This window comes from Aethalodelphis obliquidens, unplaced genomic scaffold, assembly GCF_003676395.1.
Source record: "Aethalodelphis obliquidens isolate GAN/ISIS:26980383/991018 unplaced genomic scaffold, ASM367639v1 scaffold69, whole genome shotgun sequence".
Taxonomy (NCBI): Eukaryota; Metazoa; Chordata; class Mammalia; order Artiodactyla; family Delphinidae; genus Aethalodelphis; species Aethalodelphis obliquidens.
Genome location: NW_020838013.1, coordinates 6,883,326 through 6,901,562, shown reverse-complemented (window position 1 = coordinate 6,901,562; position 18,237 = coordinate 6,883,326). Strand labels below are relative to the sequence as shown.

General features: G+C 56.4%; 1 protein-coding gene across 1 annotated transcript in view; it reads left to right on the top strand.

Annotated features, from left to right (window-relative positions):
- The window catches only part of SHANK2 (SH3 and multiple ankyrin repeat domains 2), a 154,493-nt gene that overhangs the window by 117,677 nt on the left and 18,579 nt on the right, over positions 1 to 18,237 (top strand). Inside the window, exons 3-7 of the mRNA XM_027090089.1 lie at positions 9,835 to 9,970; positions 10,577 to 10,657; positions 10,888 to 10,896; positions 12,192 to 12,212; positions 18,035 to 18,165. Of these exons, the coding sequence (XP_026945890.1) occupies positions 9,835 to 9,970; positions 10,577 to 10,657; positions 10,888 to 10,896; positions 12,192 to 12,212; positions 18,035 to 18,165 (378 nt within the window). The remainder of the gene's footprint in view (positions 1 to 9,834; positions 9,971 to 10,576; positions 10,658 to 10,887; positions 10,897 to 12,191; positions 12,213 to 18,034; positions 18,166 to 18,237) is intronic.

Here is an 18,237-nt window from a genome sequence, read left to right as displayed (position 1 = left end):
TGAGCCATGGCCGCTGAGCCTGCGCGTCCGGAGCCTGTGCTCCACAACGGGAGAGGCCGTGACAGTGAGAGGCCCGCGTACCGCAAAAAAAAAAAAAAAAAAAAAAAAAAAAGGAATGGGGAACCCCACAGAGTAGAAAAGACCCATGCCAACAGACACAACGTGCGGCTTGTGTTCAGCTCCTGATTCCAGCGAACCAGCTGTATACTTGGGGACAGTTACGAGACAGTCAGGGAAACTGCAGCCTGCTGGAGTACTTGGTGATATGAGGATTGAGAGTTACCTTGCAGGTGTGATCGTGGTATTGCGGCTGTGCTTTTAGTGTGAGACTTTGTCTTTTAACACAAAGCGGCCTGGATTGCTTTCAGGCAGGGCGAGAGGAGGCTGGGACTTGCTCCATGGCGGGGGCGGGGCGGGGCGGCGGGGCGCGTAGAGGCACTGGAACTGCTCCAGCCTGTCGATGCTGGCGCTGGCTGACAAGGCCGCGGTGGTCCAGAATAATGGTCTCTCTGCTCTTGGTTATTTGTGGGACAATTTTCCGTAATAAAAGACTGTAGAAATGAGCTTCCTTTTTAATTAATAGACTTTTTTTTCTGATAGTTTTAATTTACAGGAAAAAAAATAGGGTGAAAGGTACAAGAGTTTCCACATACTCCCTTACCCCTCCCCACCTACCCATTTCCGTATTTTTAACATCTTGCTCTTGCGTGGTACACTCGTTACAATTGATGAACCAATACTGATATAATATTATACAATTTTTTTTTTAACATCTTTATTGGAGTACAATTGCCCCACAATGGTATGTCAGTTGCAGCTTCACAACAAAATGAATCAGTCATACATACACACATATTCCCATATCTCCTCCCGCCCGCGTCTCCCTCCCTCCCACCCTCCCTATCCCACCCCTCCAGGCGGCCACAAAGCACCGAGCTGATCTCCCTGCACCACGCGGCTGCCTCCCACCAGCTAACCACCCTACAATGCTGATACATTACTATGAAGTGAAGTCCAGTTTCCATTAGGGCTCCCTCTTTGCATTGTACACTCTATGGATTTGGACAGATGTATAATGTCACCTACCCCCATTTCAGTATCATACAGAATAATAATTTCACGGCTCTAAAAATCTCCTGTGCTCCACCTGTTCCTCCCTCCCTCCCCCCAACCCCTGGGAACCGCTGATCTTTTTATGGTCTCTGCAGTTTTGCTTTGTCCAGAGTATCATGTAGTTGGCATCATACGATGTGTGTCCTTTTCAGATGGGCTTCTTTCACTTAGCAAGGTGCACTTAAGGTTCCCCCATGTCCTTCTGTGGCTTGACAGTCCGCTTCTTTTTATCACTGAGTAACAGTCCCGTCGTCTGGACGTATCACAGTTCATCCACTCACCTACTGAAAGACATCTTGGTTGTGTCCAAGTTTTGGCGATTATGAGTACAGGTGCTATGAACATGCACGTGCAGGGTTTTGCGTAGACACAGGTTTTCGCTTACTGGGGTGAACGATCACCGAGGAGCCTGAGGGCTGAGTCACACGGAAACGGTATGTTCGGTTTTGTAAGAAGCTGCCAGACCGTCTACCACGTGGCTGTACCGTTGTAGCGCTTCCACCAGCAGCGAATGAGAGTTCCTGGGGCTCCACGTCCTTGCCAGCGTTTGGTGGTGTCAGGGCTCTGGATTTTGGCTACTCTAGTAGGTGCACAGTGGTATCTCGTTGTTGTTTTAACTTGCGTTTCCCTGATGACATAGGATATTGATCATCTGTATATCTTTTTTGGTGAGATAGCCAGATCTTTTGCCCAATTTTTATGGGTTGTTTGTTTTCTCATTGTTTTAAGAGTTCTTTGTGTATTTTGGACGCTGGTCCTTTATCTGATACGTGTTTTGCAAAACTTCTCTCCCCATCTGTGGATCGTCTTCTCATTCTCTTGACAGTGTATTTTGCTGAGCAGGTTTTCATTTTAATGGACTGTTGATCAGTTTTTTCTTTTATGAATAGTGCTTCTGGTGTTTTACCTGAGAAGTCATTGCTAAACTCAAGGTCACCTAGATTTTCTTTTACATTATCTTATAATCTTGTGTTTTACGTTTAGGTCTGTGACCCATTTGGGGTTAATTTTTGTGAAAGGTGTAAGGTCTGTGTCTAGTTTCTTTTCTTTTTTTTTTTTTGCATGTGGCTGTCCCCATTGTTCCAGCACCATTGTTGAAAAGATTTATCTTTTGTCCATTGAATTGCCTTCGCTCCTTTGTCAAAGATCAGCTACTGGATCTGTGTGGGTCTATCTCTGGGCCATCTGTTCTATCCTGTTGGGTCTATTTGTCTATTCTTTCACCAATACTTGATCGGTGAAGTTCTGTAGTAAGTCTTGAGGTCAGGCAATGTCAGGCACCTGACTTTGTACGTCTTCAATACTGCATTAGCTATTTTGGGTCTTTTGCCTTTCCATATAAAGTTTAGGATCAGTTTGTCAGTATTCACAAAATAACTGGCTGGGATAGAAATCAGCTCTTTAGGGGTCTTCCTTAAATATGACATTGATGAAAGAATTAATATGAAAGAGAAAGCCCAAAATAAACATACTATGGAGGGAAAAAAGGAGACTATGCAGGGAGAGTACGATTATGAAAAGACATTGTTAATATGATCAGTGAGATAAAAAAAGATATTGCATCCTTGCAATAAGGACAAAATGCTCTTTTTTAAACTAACAGAGAACAAAATAAGAGCTCTTGAGATTAAAAATATAGCAGATATGAACATTTTGATAGATTGAAAGATAAATTGAAAAGAATCTCCCAGAAACAGATGTGGAAAGTTGGAGAGGAAAGATAATTAGAGGGCCAGTCCAGAAGGTCCACCATGTGCTAAATAAGTGTACCTCAAAGAGGAAATGAGGGACTTCTTTGGCTGTCCAGTGGTTAAAACTCCGTGCTTCCACTGCAGGAGGCGCTGGTTTGATCCCTGGTTGAGGAACTAGGATGCCGCATGCTGCGCAGTGAGGCCAAAATTTTTTGAGAGAGAGAGAGAGGAGAGAGAGGAGCGAGCGAGTGAGAGAGAGACAGAGAGAGAGAGAGAGAGAGAATGAGAGAGAATGAAAGAAATGTTCAGGAAATAAGTGAAGGAAACTTTCTAGAATGGAGGAATGCAAGTTTCCTGATGGAAAGGGATTCATGAGTACCCAGTATAAGAGATGCAAACAGAGACACACCGAGGCATATCAGCAAATTTCAGAAAACCTGGACCAAGGGAAATATGTTCCTTCTCCGTCTAGCTGTTTCATCAATTTGAGACGGGGGCATTAAAATTTCCTACTACGTTTGCAGAGTTGCCTATTTCTTTAATTCTGTCAAATCTGGCTTCATTATGTTGAGGCTCTGTTATTAGCTGCATAAATGTTTATGACCGTTATGTCCTCCTTATGAATGACCTCTTGTATCGTTATGAAATATCCCATTTTCTTTCTTTTGCTCTTTTCCTTAAGTCTGTTTTTTTCCAGCTCTGTTGATACATACATTACGTACCTTAACATTTCAAGCTCTTGAATTACACAGTCCAGTGGATTCTAGTATATTCACGGTTGTGCAACCGTCACTAGTCTAACGTTGGAACACTCTGTCACTCCAGAAAGGAACCTCATGCCCATCAAGGGGCTCATTCCTCCAGCCCCGTTTTTGGCTACTATGAAGAATGCCGCTATGAACTTCTGGGTAAAGGTATTTGTGTGCGCACATGTTTTCAGTCCTCTTGGGAGTATACCTGGAGTGGAGTTTCTGGATCCTAACTCCATGTTTAACTTTTTGCAAAGTGGATAGAGCCTATTATCGTCAGATATTAATACAGCCACTCCATCTACGGGAAATCCTTTTTCCACTGATTTACTTTCAGTCTCTCTGTGTCAAGTGCACACACAGCACATTTCGGTCTTCTTTTAAATCTGTTTTCATCGCTTCCGCTTTTCAACTGGAGCTTTAGCCCGTTAATTTAGTTACTGACGCTGCTCGGCACAGGTGTGCCGGCTCGGTTTGTTTCTCTTCAGATTTCCTCTGCTCTCCCTTTTCTGCTTTCTTTTGGCTTATCTGTTTTTAGAACTCCATTTTATCTGCTCTTTAGTGGTGGCTCCAGGATCACAGCACACGTCCTTAACTCGTCCGCCCGCTTGGGATTCACACTGCACACTTCACGCGCCGTGTAGAACCTTGGCAGCCGCGCAGGTCTGTCGGCCTCGCTCCTGCCTGCCTTTACGCTGCATCTGTCTCAGGTACTGCATCTACTCCCTTCATAAACCCCACAGAACAACAGCATTGCTGCCTAAAACGGTCGTATCTATTTTTTAATGAGAATGAACATGATCTTTTATATTTTGCCCAGGCATTTATCACTTCTCACATCCTTCGTGCCTTCTGAAGATCCTTCATCATTTTCCTCCAGCTTGAAGAACTTCCTCTGGCATATCTGTAGTGCAGGTCTGCTGGCAGGGAATTCTCTTGGTTAGCATTTGTTTACAAAGGTCTTTATTTTGCCTTCCTTCTTGATACTTTCAGTGGTTACAGAATTCTAGGTTGACGACTGTTTTCCTTTTACAGTTTTAAAATGCTGTTCCAGGCTCTTCTTGTCTCCATGGTTTCAGATGTGAGGTCCACAGTAGCTCAAGTCACGGTTCCTGTGTAAGTAACATGTCCTTCTCTGGCTGCTTTAAGATTTCTCTGGCTTTCAGCAGATTGACTGTAATGTGCCTAGGCATGATATTCTTGGTATTTATCATACTTGGGAATCACTGAGCTTCTTGAATCTGTACATTAGTGTCCCTTCACCTAACTGGGGAACTTTTCGGCCATCACATTTTCTGACCCATTTTCTCTCTCTCTTCTGGGACTCTGATTATTGTCCCCTTCTGGGCCTCTAATTATCATTATGTTAGACCTTCTGACATTGTCCCACGAGTCCTTAACACTGTGTTCACTTCTGAAAATCTTTTCTCTCTTCATATTGGATAAGTCCTGTTTCTGTACTGAAGTTCACTCTTTGCACTGTCATATCCATTCTGCTATTAAACCCATCCAGTGCTTTTTTAAATTTCAGATACTCTATTTTTTTTAGCTGTAACATTTCTCATGTTTTTTTTTTCTTTGCTGAATTTCCTATTTTTCATGCATTAAGAGTATATTTTCTTTTACCCAGCTGAGTATTGTTATAATAGCTGCTTCAAAGTCCTCGTCTAATAATTCCAACACCTTGGTCACCTGTGGATTCATCAGGTAAGTTAGTATCGTATCCTGAATGTTGTGAGTGTTGCGCTGTGGCAACTGCAGACTCTGTTACACTTCTTGCGTGAGTGCCGGTGTTTTTGCCTTAGTTGACAGCTGCCCTGGTTACACTCACATGCAAACTCTCTAGCCTACTGTGGCAGCTGCTCAAGTATCAGTTCAGGTGCTTTACAGCCTTATCTGCAAGCTATTTGGAGCTGGCCCTGTGCACACATAGTTCAGATGTCAACCACAGACTTGGGAAGAGTGTACACACAGAACACGGAACTACTCTTCTCTGGCCCTCTCCTCTCTGGAATTCACCCCTCGCTTTGGCCGCTGTGGACACAAAGGGCTCTGTCCTCTGATTTCTCAAACCAGAAAGGCTGCGGTTTCTACCAGAGCATCAGGTAACTCACACCACTCTGTGTCCATGGCCCAAAGCTTCCGCTTTTCCACTCCCACCCAAAATCTGCCTACCTTTGTTCATGTTCCAGAGCTTTCAAGGAACTGTTTTTGTTGGTTTGGGTTTGAGGATGAGGGACTATATTCTGTCCAGACTTTACAGTTGTTACCTGCAGAAGAGTTAGTCTTAGGAGCTTACTTTACCTTACCTACCCTCCAACCTCAAATTTTATACCCAGGCAAACTACTATTTAAGTGTGCATGTAAAGCCCTTTTCAAATAGACAATGTCTAAAAAAAAATCACCTCCCAAACTCCTTTTATTGGAAGACTACTGGAGAACGTCCTCTACCAGAAATGAGGTTTTGAATCAAAGAAATACATACATGTGGTCTAGGGTTCAGAAGATCCAACACAAGACAGAATCAGAAGGAATCCTGAGGGTGACAGTAACGGGGGGACACAGGCCAAGAGAACACTGAACCCGCCGCACTGTTAGAGAAGTCTTCAGGAGTGATTTGTTCAAGAAGACAAACTTAACAAGACATCCAATGTACCTGAAGATTTTGAAAAGAGATTTACATAATTAAGGAAGTGTTTGGACTTGAATTACTGTTAAGTACACAGAAAATTAAACCAGTCTAAAAACACCAGAAAATTACTTCACTCCAGGGAAAACAAAACGCACTGGAAAAGGCAAAGTAATCATAGTATACCATGTGGTTTACCTGTAGACAGATGTTAGATAGTCATGACGTAAACCCTGAATGTTGATCTGGTTAAAACTACTATGTCACTATCAATCACCTGAGGATGGAAGTCCTGGAAAACTGGTGGTACGGGGGATGAAGAAAAAGCTAAATTCGTAGTTCTCAGCCTCAGCTGAGGGTGACTTCGACCTCCCAGAGGACAACTGGCAATGGCTAGAGACATTCCTGTTGTCACTCTGGGGGGGAGTGGACTGCTGGACCCGGTGGGTAGAACGCAGGGATGCTGCTGAACAACCTGCAGTGCATGCCCGAACAATGAGCTGCTGGGTCCCGAGCTGCAGTAGTGCCACAGCTGAGAACGCTGAGCTAGACCATCATTTTCAGTGGTGGTGTGTCAGCAGATGATACCTAAAATTAACGCATCAAGTAGCAGCATGGGGAGAGGTGCAGCGATGGGTATAGAAAGAATTGGTTGAAGGCTCTGGGAATGAGAAGTGGGGCTAGGTGGTGAGGTCCTGTTGGCTTTGTAACAAGCCTTGTAGAATTCTGCCTCTTTAAACTATGTACACATACAAGCTTGATACTTCCAGTAACAATTTAAGTGGAATTAGAGAATTATTTAGGAAGATATGAAAGTGTGTAAAGGCAGGCAGAAGTTCCCTGAACCAAGGTGGTGGCCAGGCTGGTATTCTTGCCCTCTGCCGGGATGTGGCCGTGCTTTACTCCCTGCATGATCGCACCCTGTATGTGAGAATGACGCAGTGGAGAGAATGGTACTCTCTTCCAGGTAACTGGACCTGCTCCAAGGCCGTATCTTCAGGACTTGGCTTCACCTGTAAACGTGGTGGCTGCTTAAGGCACACACCTCCTGGTGGCAGCATGCCAGAATTGTAGGCCCAGTGTGGTGTGTGTGTGTTTGGGGTTGTTTTGGTTTTTGAGGGACCATGAGAGTTCAGTGGGCAACTGAGGAACAGCAAGCATTTCACGTACTCAGTCTCCGAGGTTCCTGTCGCCACACGAGCAATGTGGAGCGTCTGCTTTAAGGATTGTAGCTGGCTCCACAGTCCCGTTCTGGTTAAACTGAAGTTTCAGTTTGTTAGAAGGCTGGAAACTAAACTGCAGCTCTGCTCTTTGCTCTCCGTCCCTCTGTGCTGGGAGGAGGACGGAGCTGCATGTTCCCATCCCGCCTCGCTGGTCACGGGCGTTTTACTGATTCCAGGCTGAACTGTGCTGCTGGTGTTTCTGTGCCTTCCTGGAAGAGGGCATTCATGTGCGTCCCAGCACAGCCACCTGACACCTCCATGCTGTTGCTGCTGAAGCGCCACCTGTGCAGCCGCGGCTCCGGCCTTGGTGTGCGTGTTGCTCTGGGGGCCGGCCTTCGTCCAGAGCTTCTTTACTTGCAAAGCAGCGTGTGGACTTAAGTTGGGTGTGGCTGAGGGGAGACGGAAGGGGAAAGAAGAGCGTGAGGGGCCCACGGTCAGGGTGGGCTCCATGGCAGGGGCTGCTACCCACTGTGGGCTTGAGAAGCTGCTCCTTCCGTCTGGAGCAGATGTCGCGCTCGTCCTTGGGGGGGTCTTTGAGCCCCTCCCCATGCCTGCACTGACCCATCACGAATAGCGCAGGGGCCCGCCCATCAGCGGCAGGATGCGGTCCTCCTCTCGGTCCGCCCTCCTCGCACTGGGCTGGCCACCGAGGCCTGACGGGTGGGCGGCCGGGGGCCGTCTGTGCTGCAGGCATCTCACCAGGGCCTCGGGCAGCTCCGTCCCACACAACCCACGTCGCCGCGTCCCATGGTTCCAGACCTGACCAGGTCTCCCCACCCCTCCTGCCTCCCTCCGGTCCAAGCAGCCCGTGCTCCCAGCCCGGGTTCTGCCCCACCCCCTCCTCCCATCCCAAGTGACTGACGCTCCTGAAACATCAGTCTGCCACATCCCTCTCACGCTCAAAGCCTAAGGTCTCAGCTGGCACTCAGGGCCTCGCTGATTGGGCCTTGGGCCTCTCAGAACCCAGGCTCCTCTTCTACCCCCTCCTCCCCGCTGGGTTCACACTGCTCTGGCCCTCTGGGCCCCTGGCCATCTTGCTGTCCCACGAACGTGCCAGGCTCATGCTCGCCTCAGAGCCCGGCCCTGGCTGCGCCGGCTGTCCGGTGCCCCATCACCATGACCCAATGCCTGTGCACAGCGCCTGCCCCTCTCTCGCCGGCCCTGCTTTCTCGGGTGGCACTCAGCACAGCTGAGCTGACATTGTTCGTTGACTTCCATGCCGTCCGACTCCCCCATGAGAATGTAAGCCCCCGGAGGGTGGGGACGGACCGTCCACCCCCTGTACCTCCTGGACTGAGGGCCCTCAGAGCAAGAGTGGTGGCTGGAATTAACGAACGAGCACTGCTGTCTCAGCGCACTTGTGGGAGGAGAGACGCAAGGGAGGGAGACCCACGTGCCTCGGATTGCGTGTCCCGGGTAGCTGTGGTCTGGCTGAGTTGGGCCCGTTCTTCCATCCTGGCAAGCTCGGGGACAGCCGTCCCTCTCCTGGCCCAACTCTCCACCGCACTTCTTACTTCCTGAATTCATCTGGCTCCCTAATCGCACTCTGAGACAATCAGTGAACAGGAGAGCCGCTAGGAGTCACTGCACAGACTGCGGCTGCCGCCCGGAACCGGACGCATCTCCCCCTCCCAGGCAGCCTCCTGAACTGCCCTTCCCCGGGGGCCAGCTGTCTGGTTTGCCCGTCCAGGCCTGAAGGGGTTCCTGGGCCCCGGGAGAGCCGGGGTGAAGCAGACCGAGCTGGCCTGCAGAGGCCCGCAGAGATGAGCAGACCCGCTCGCCTGGGTCCTGGTCGTCAGAGCCGGGCACCTGGTGCGCCCGCTGGGGTCTGGTTGCGTGGGGTGCTGGATTCGTGAAGCCTCACCAAACCCTGCTGACTCTTCTGTCTGTGGCTACACTGCACTCTGACGGCTTTTAAGAAATCCACAGCGGGAGAAAGAAGTACAGCAAAACGTGGACTGGCGACCGCAAGCCTGGGCAGGATTCAGTGCTTATCAGTTCTCAATCATTAGGGCGGTTTTCTTTCCTCGAAGACAGCGCTTGGAGCCGCCATGGACCCCACCTCCTGTGGGTTCGCTCTCTGTGCCGCCCTCCGTGCCCGGCCCTCACACCAGGAGCTGGGGTCCGGACAGCAGGTGCCAGGGCCCACCTGGGAGGGGATGGGGCCTGGGCCATCAAGGAGGCTCTCCCTGCTCGGAGCCCAGTCTGCCTTCCTCACAGCAGCCGCAGGGACGTTCACTCCCAGAAAGCGGCCCCGGCCGGTGACCAGCTCTGGGCTGCAGGAGGCCCGGCCTCACCCTCCAGGCCGCGCGGCTTCTGCTCGGTTTTCCGAAGGCACCTTCGCTCCCACGGGGCCTGCCCACGTGTGCCCCCCTCCAGCTGGGCGCTGGGATCCCGTTAGCTCACCGCCCTGCCCTCTCTCCCCGCAGGTTAACGACGAGAATGTCGTGAAGGTCGGCCACCGGCAGGTGGTGAACATGATCCGCCAGGGAGGGAATCACCTCGTCCTCAAGGTGGTCACAGTGACCAGGAATCTCGACCCAGACGACACGGCCAGGAAGAAAGGTGCCCTCCCAGCCGCCAGCCCTGCCCGAAGGGTGGGTGGGGGGCAGGGCTCTTCCCCCCCAGCCCCCTGTGCTCAGGCACTTGCGAGGTGTGCCCCATCTGCCACTGGGGGTGGGGGGGTCCCGTTCCCCCTGCCCCAGAGTAGGAAACAAGTCAGAAAAGGAGGTTAGGAGGGGACTCGGGCTGGCCCACAGGGAGTGGTGGGCGGCCTCAGGCCAGGGCTGTGCTCAGCAGACAGGGGCCTGGGGGCTCCTGCTCCAAACTGACCTGTATCGGTCACTGTGATGGCATGCAGCCTGGGCCCGTGGAACGGAGAGGTCCTTGGGCCCACCCTCCTTCCCAAGGGAGGTCACAGCTGGGGGACACTGGGGCTGAGCAAGGCCTGCGGAGGGGCGCCGGGAGCAGGCCAGAGCCACTCCCCAGCAGGAAAGAGACTGGAGAAGCACGTCGGGACCTCCGGTACCAGCTTCCCCACCCAGGGGGAGGCCCCATCTCAGCCTTCCCAGCAGGTCCAGGGGCCCCACCTGCCGTCTGTTCTGGAAGGGGCAGGGGGTGGCGGCACTGGGGCCCGGCCCTCACCTCCCTCCCTCCTGTCTGCCCCCCAAGCTCCTCCACCCCCGAAGCGCGCCCCGACCACGGCCCTCACGCTGCGCTCCAAGTCCATGACCTCGGAGCTGGAGGAGCTCGGTGAGTGCCACGTCCGGGCCGCCCCAGCCTCTGCATGGCCCTCTGCTTGCTCGCTCACCCCTCTCCTGGCCCCGACACCCGGAGAGGGGTCAGGAAACGCCCCCGTGCGCGGCGCTCCCACGCTGGCCCGCTGGGGCCCTGCCAGCTTCGGGGGTGGTTAGTAGTTTCGCCTAACCTCCTTTTGGTTCGTCTAACATTGTTTTGTTTTGAATTTTTGGGCCTCTCACTAGTGGATAAAGGTAAGCTGCCCCACTGTGGCCCCTCCCCCCAAGCAGCCCCCCCGCCGTCTAGGGTTCCCCCCAGAATCTTTCCCACCGTGTGGCTCAGACCAGAAAGCTGCGGCCCTGGCGTCTGGCATAGATGGCAGAGGGGTTGGCGGGCCTGGGGGGCTGCAGGCCAAGTGGAGGGAGCTCCTGGTGCCTTCTCGAAAGGACTGCAAAGCACAGAGGGCTGTGGCCGCTGGACCCCACCACGTGGCCTGGGGAAGGATACGCAGAGCAACGTGAGCCCTGGGTCTAGCGGCCGCGTGGCTGATGAAGAGGGATGACTCCGGGTGCCGGTTAGACGCCACGCTGGGTGTCACCACGGCGCCCAGGGACACCTCCCGGAGGAGGCTGCTCTGACCACACGGGAGTGGGCGAGTGGACTGACGGCTTACTCCGCTGAGACGGCTCGGTGGGCAGGGAGGGGAAGCATCTGTGAGCTCTGCCCAGGGCAGGTTACGGGGGCACAGAACAAATCGTCAGGCCCAGCTGGTCCCGGGGCTGCGAGTCTGAGCATCCTCACTTGCTGTCGCTGCCACCTGGTCCCAGCCTTCAGGGGGAGACCCTCTCCTTTGGCCCTTTCCTCGTACCGAGCAGCCCCTTCTTCCCTGCAGCTCTTTTGGGAGGGTCTCCCACACTCTGTCCTCCCCAGGCTGTCTCCCAGCGAGGGCCCCCTCACCTGTCACCATGTCCTGCGTCTAGGATCTGCAGCTCAGCTGGAGGCCTAGGTCTTCTAGAAAAGGGCAGCAGTGCTGTGGGGCTGCCCACCTCCACCCAGAGCCCCTTTCCTCTGGCCCCTCCGTGCCCACACAGGACTCTCCAGGAAACGCCCCCTGAACCCCAGGCCGGGCCCAGCCCCCGACAGGGATGACAGTGGGAACTATCACCCGTGCTTCTCCAAAGCCAGGCAGCATGTGCCACGCGGGCTCCCCCAGGAGGACCCGCGGGCAGGTCACCTTTAAGGGGGCGCAGCTCAGGGCACTGTGAGGGTCCTTCCTACGAGCTGCCTTGGCTCACGCGGTCCAGCTTGGCAGGGTGCCAGGCAGGGGCGGGTGCTGAGTGAGAGGAAAGCCCCTTGTCCCCACGGGAAGCAGGTTTGCCGGAGAGCAAGTCAGAAAAGGCAGGCCACAAGCCGGCAGGTCCCAGGACAGCGTAGCCAGTGCGTCCCTGCCCACCCGCGTGTGCCCGAGCCAGGGGTGCGCGTGGTGGGCAGTCCGCCCCCAGCGAGGCAGCGCCACCACGGGACTCACACTCCCCTTTCTGTTTGCAAGCTTCCGTCCGGAAGAAGAAGGGTAAGGGGCGACCGGTGTCTGTCTCACCCCCTGCACGCACGCCTGTGGCCCTCAGCGTCGAGTCTAAAACGTGCCGTGACCTTGTACTGTCTTCTCCCTGCTCGGGGTCCTGTAGGGGGCCCAGCCCCAGGACTCCTCCCGTTTCAGTCTGTCACACCTGCCCCGCCCCGCCCCTCCCGTCTGTGGTGCCCCAGCGTGTTCTGCGTCTCCCCAAGTCGTGTCTACATCATCGTAACTGTGGGGACCCTGCACCCTGTCACAGCTGGGCCTGCCTGGGTCGGGGGGGCAGGCAGCCTCCGTGGCTGCTGGCCAGGACGCAGGCCAGCAGGGTCCCTGGCAAATGGACCCCTGAGCGCCCTCTGCCGTGGGTGGCGGCTGCCGCCTCCCTTCAGCTCTAGAAAACCCCCCCACCCCGCTCTCCAGGAGGCCTGCTCTACATGTGCAGGAAGACTGCCCTTGAGCTGGGGGCAGCTGCAAGGCCATGCCGCTCCCCGCCCCTGCCCCAGGCCGGCGTGGAGACGGAGGACCCAGCCTCTGTGCCTGTGCCGTGAGCAGCTACACCAGCCCCTCCCACAGCAGCGCCACATCTGGGGGGTTTCTCACCTAGTAGCTGGAGACGACTACCCCAGCGACTAAAAGCAGCACTGTCAGTTCAGGAGCAGGCAGTGACCCTCTCACAGGCCCGCGGCGCTACCGCTAAGACACAGCACGGTACCGAAACGCTGAGATGGGGAGGCGGGTCTCAGAACCCAGCAGGGCAATATCTGGGGGCAGGGTCGCGGGTCCTGGAGCTCCGGAAAGCGCCTCCTCTCTCACCCAGTGTCTCCCCAGAGGCAGGCTAACCCTCGCAGCCTCTCTCTGGAGCAGTCCTGAACCGCCCCCCGCAACCCCCAGGGGCTGCCCGGGAAAATTCCCAGTGGGCTTTCTAGGATGGGTCTCTGTGTCAACCACGTGGTGGACGCCCAGGGCACAGGAAGTTTCCTGGGATTACCTTTCCCTCTGAATCCCCCCCCCGCTTCGATCCGAGGCCCACGCCAGCTGGCAGAAACAGCCCCCTCCGTCCACCGTAACTTCGTAACTTCCAGAAGAGGCACCGCACCAGGGGGCTGCAGGAGCCCCGTGGCCACAACAGGGCTAGCCGTGAAAGTCTGTTGTCGGGGTGGGGGGGGGGAAGCTCAGACTCGGAGCCGGCCAGCCTTGGGGGCGTGTGTGGCCTGCCCCCACCCGCCCCCAGGGGCCCCAGCAGCCAAACAAACACCCCGGGCTGTGACAGAAGGACAAAAGTCGTGTTCCGCACGGCCAGCCTGGGCCAGGGCAGAGTCGCACAGAGGACAGGCCAGAGTCCTGGAGAGGGGGACCCACCTTCCTTCAAAGAGTGGAGAAAACTGGATGAGAGTTTGAGCTCAGACGCCTCGAGTATTTCCTGAGGACCTGCTCTGGTCCCCAGACACCATGCTCACGGGCACCGGGGGCGCAGGACCACCACAAGCGCCACACTGGCCCAGGGCAGCTCCAGGACAGAGCCGCTGGGACCGGCTTCACCACAGCTTCCAGGCCCCGCGGGCACCTCTGGCTGCTCCCGCGGGCCCATCCCTTGTCAGGGCCCACAGGCCAGGGACAGTCTGCTGGGGTCAGACCGCCCGCCCCCATTCCCGCACGGCCTCCTGGGACGATTAAGCAAGAGACGGGCAGCTGGCAACAGCTGCTGCTTCGGCACGAGCGGCTCATCATCTGTGACGTCAGTGCCGTCGGCACTTGGCTTTCCTCTTGGAAGCTGTGTGTGCCGTGCCCTCTCACCCTGAGACAGGGCAAGGCTGGCCCTGCCCACCAGAGAGCCTGGCAAACAAGCTGTTCAAGGTCACGAGGAGGGACAGGCTTCCTGGACAGCACCAGGATTAGGACACATTCCATGAAGCCACCTGCCCGAAAAGCTGGAGGGGCTGAGAATCCCAATCCCGGCCTTGCCGGACGTTTCTGGAGCACCTGGGATGCTCTCCTGACGGTTCTGAGGGGCAGGGGTGCTGGAACCAGTCCGGCACGTGGCCACAGGCAGATGGGGGTCACAGAGTCTCTGCAGTGGGCGCCCCATTGCCCCCCGGGGAGCAGTGCAGCGGGAAACACGGCCACAGGCGCCTCTCGCAGCCGGGTGTGCCGCATCAGCGCGGGGCGGCCTCCGCTTCCCCAGCTCGCCCCGATGTCGGGGGTTGTTTCACTCCACGACTTGATGCCTCCCTCCTGCAAAGCCGGCGACATCTGCTGGACGAGCTGGGATCTCTCCTGCGGGAGGGCTCGGACACGCGGGTGACCCTGCCTGTGGTCAGGGGAGGGCCCCGGGTGGGGACTCCGGTGACAGGCAGGGGTCCCCAGCTGTGCTCTGGTTCCCAAGAGACACGTGGCTGGACGCGACCCACCCATGCGTGACATCCACCACCCGCCCTCCCCACCCAGGAAGGGTGCAGCCTTGTGTACAGTGGGCACCAGACTTCATCTGCTTAGAAAGTTAAAATACGGGGGTCCCTTCCAGAGTGTTTCCACAACTCCCTACTGGATTGTTTCTCAAGGGTTGACAGCTTCCCAGTCGGCCTGCAGGACTGCTTTCAGCCTCAGTGCTTCATTTTAAGACTGCAGGGGGCTGGACTCACTAATCCTCTTCATCTGGAATCCTTGACTAGAGACGCAACTCCAGGCTCTTACAAACCGTGAATAATCCTTACGAGCCCAGAAAGAGAAGCAGGAACCCAGTGTCACGGCTTTTCTCCAAAGCTTCACATGCAGGCAAACCAACCCTCCAGCACAGGGGCTGAGCAGAGTCTCGAGTCAGGCCACCAGCCTCCCTTTGAGACGAGGGCCAGGAGGGGACCTGGGCCCCCGGAAGGGAAGCGACGCAGGGTGGCCTTCTATGTAAGAACCGCACAAAACCGCACTAACTCGCTGTCACTGAGGACAGAACAGTAGCCCCCGACCCAACCCCACAGACCAAGATGCTCTCACGTGTTCTGGTTCAAAAGAACGCTTAGGTGGCGTGGAGACCAGAGGGCAAAGGCTTAAACAAAGACCAGGACGCCCACTGCAAGGTCGCCTGACCCAACCCCACAGACCAAGATGCTCTCGCGTGTTCTGGTTCAAAAGAACGCTTAGGTGGCGTGGAGACCAGAGGGCAAAGGCTTAAACAAGGACCAGGACGTCCGCCGCAAGGTCGCTGTGGCTCCAGGGGATACACCTTCAATCACACCCCAGACCCAGTGTGGATGGGGCGTGACTGTGCGGGCACGGCGCCCCGACCTTCCAGTCAGCTGGACCAGGCGGGCCGTTCCGACGGCAACCCATTGGATGGCTGCTGTCAGCCACGGCTCGGCACCCTGGCCCGGGGTGGACACGGGGGCCAGGTGACCCCAATGGAGCCCAAGTTCCCACCTGCTCCCGGAGTTCCACCTGCACGAATGACCTTAGGCATCCCAGATCCCCAGCTGTTCTCTCTGCAGAATGGGAATGACCCCTCCCCTATGGCCAGATTCCTGTTAGAATGAGAAACGGGATGAAGGTGCCGAGAATTTCCACGGGGTCGGGGACTGCTGTCATTAATGATGGCGCCTTTGCCTCACCTGTGCACACCCACCACCGAGGTGTGTTTTGGGGGTGCCTGCCACATGCCTGAGGCCCCAAGCGTGCTGGGGGCGGGGGGGGGGGAACCAGACATGGACTCGCAGGGCCCAGCTGGAGATAGGAGCCTCTGGAAGGTCCAGCTGGTGTAACTCTCCATCCCAGGAGAGCCGTCCGGTCCCGGAGCCCCTCGGCCCTCGCCCCGTGCTGTGCCCTGACGTGGCCAGCTGCACGGCGGCCGAGCTCCCCACCTGCAGTGCCCCCCACGGGAGAGTCGCCCTTTCCCTAACTCAGCGGCATCCCCTCCAGGCCCACGTTCCTGGAGGCCCCAGGGAAGGGGGGGAGCCTAGCGGAGCTGCACAGGCTGAAGCTAAGGCTGGGCCTGAGAAGACGGCCGAACCTGCGGACGAAGGTCCCAACGCGGGAGACAGACCTGACTCCCCGCCGTCGCTGGAGAAAGAGCTGCACCTCAGCCGAAGCAAAGCCGACAGCCACGGGGAGGTGCCCGGCTTCCAGGAGCCAAGGGGACCTGCAGGTCACCATGGGCTCACTGGGGACGTCAGCCAAGGACCCTGAGTCCTCTAGCCAAGGGGCGGGGTGGGGTGGAGAGACAAGCACAGGAAGAAGTTAAACCCCAGCCTGAAGAGAATCCTGGCCCAGACCCGAGGGGAAGGCTTCCTGAAGGAGGCACGTCGCTGGGACTGGGGAGGTGGGGCAGGGGATCTGGCAAAAGGAGGAGGGTCAGAGGCGAGGCTGGGCCACGAGGCTGGGCGCTAAGGGGCACCGCAACGGTAGCTGGGCTGGCCAGAGACATGGGTGTTTCCAACCGACCCCCTAAGAGGGCGGGTGCTTGCCAGTGTCCCCCGAGGAGGCCAGGAGCCGGGAGGATGCGGGGGCGGAGGACCTGGAAGTCCCCGTGCCAGCTGGCGGGTCAGGAAGGGCCTCCCGCGAGCTGCCGTGCCTGAGCTCCTCGGCCTTCCCTGAGCGGGCGACCTGGGACTGTGGGGCCCTCACCCTGGTCCAGGATGTGGCTGGGCACCGACCAGGAAGGGGCCCCGTGAAGCCGGAGGCCTGCCTGTTGGGGACTGTGGGGACCTCTCCAGGGGCTGCGCTCTTCCTGGGTGGCCATGGGCCTTAAACCCGGAGCTCCTGCCCAGACTCTCACGCTGGCCTCGCAGCTTGGGGCTGCCGAGACCCCAGAGGCCTGGGCCTTTCTGACGGCACGAGCTTTGTGGGGTGTCACAAGACCCCAGAAGGGTGTGGGGTGAGCTAGGAGGAGACCTCGAGCTGTGGACAGAATGTTCTCGGGGGGTGGCCGGGAGAGTGCAGTGCCTCACAGGGTCCAAAGTGGGAGATTCCCACCAGGCCCGCCTCACGCTGGCTTCTGCCCCACCCCACCCCGGGCGCCCCTGGTGTCAGCAAACCAGGGTCCTGCGCTGTAACAGCCCTGATCAGACGCCGGTGCCTGAGCTCAGACGGCCTGCGGGCAGAGGCCAGGGTGTTGGGCGGGTCCAGGACGTGCTCCAGTTTCGGGTTTCCCCCCAAATGTAACATTTTAAATTTAAATTTTAAAATCATTTCTTAATCTGTAAGCATCACTGATAACTAACCCTGGGCTTTCTTTTTCACAAGGAACTGAGAATGTTCAGCTCTTGGGGGAGGGGGGACTCCCCCGCACAGCAAGGCACAAACGTCAACTGGCTCCTGAGCGGGTGGCGGGGGGGGGGCTGCCTCCCCTCCCCACCTCTACCCCTGCCTACACCCACGCTGCCCAGCCGCCTCCAGCCCTGGGTGCTGGGTCCTTAGACCCTGGCAACTGCGCTTAGTTTCAAAGGAGCCACACCTCTGAGCTCTTAAAAAGAAAAATGTTCAAAACGTTGGCTTGGCTCCCCCACCAGCAAGAATAAACCGCGCTAGTATGAACAAAGCGACGCCCTGAGTGCCGGAGCCTCCGGTGCCGAGGCTGCGTTGCCTCCGCGAGGGTCTCCTTCCCCTCCTGTCCACGTGCACCCGGCGGGGGGGGGGTACGGCTTGGGGGACAGGTCCTGTCAGTGTCAGCGCTTGTGGCCGAGAGGCAGGCGTGCTCCACACCACAGCGACAGGCCGCGTGCGCCGTGAAGGCACAGGGCACTCGGGCGTTTCTCTACCTCAGCCCCTCGCCCGACTGTGTTTTGGGGCTTTGCTCACCGACGCCCGTCCTGACGGTCATGTTCACGTTGCAGATAAACCCGACGAGATAGTCCCAGCCTCCAAGCCATCCCGAACTGCTGAGAGCGTCGCAGTGGAGTCCAGGGTGGCCACCATCAAGCAGCGGCCCACCAGCCGGTGCTTCCCCTCTGTCTCGGACGTGAACGTGAGTGGCTGGGCTGGGGGAGCGGGCGGCAGGCCGACGTGGGCAGACCTCGCGGTTGCAGTTCACCCTCCC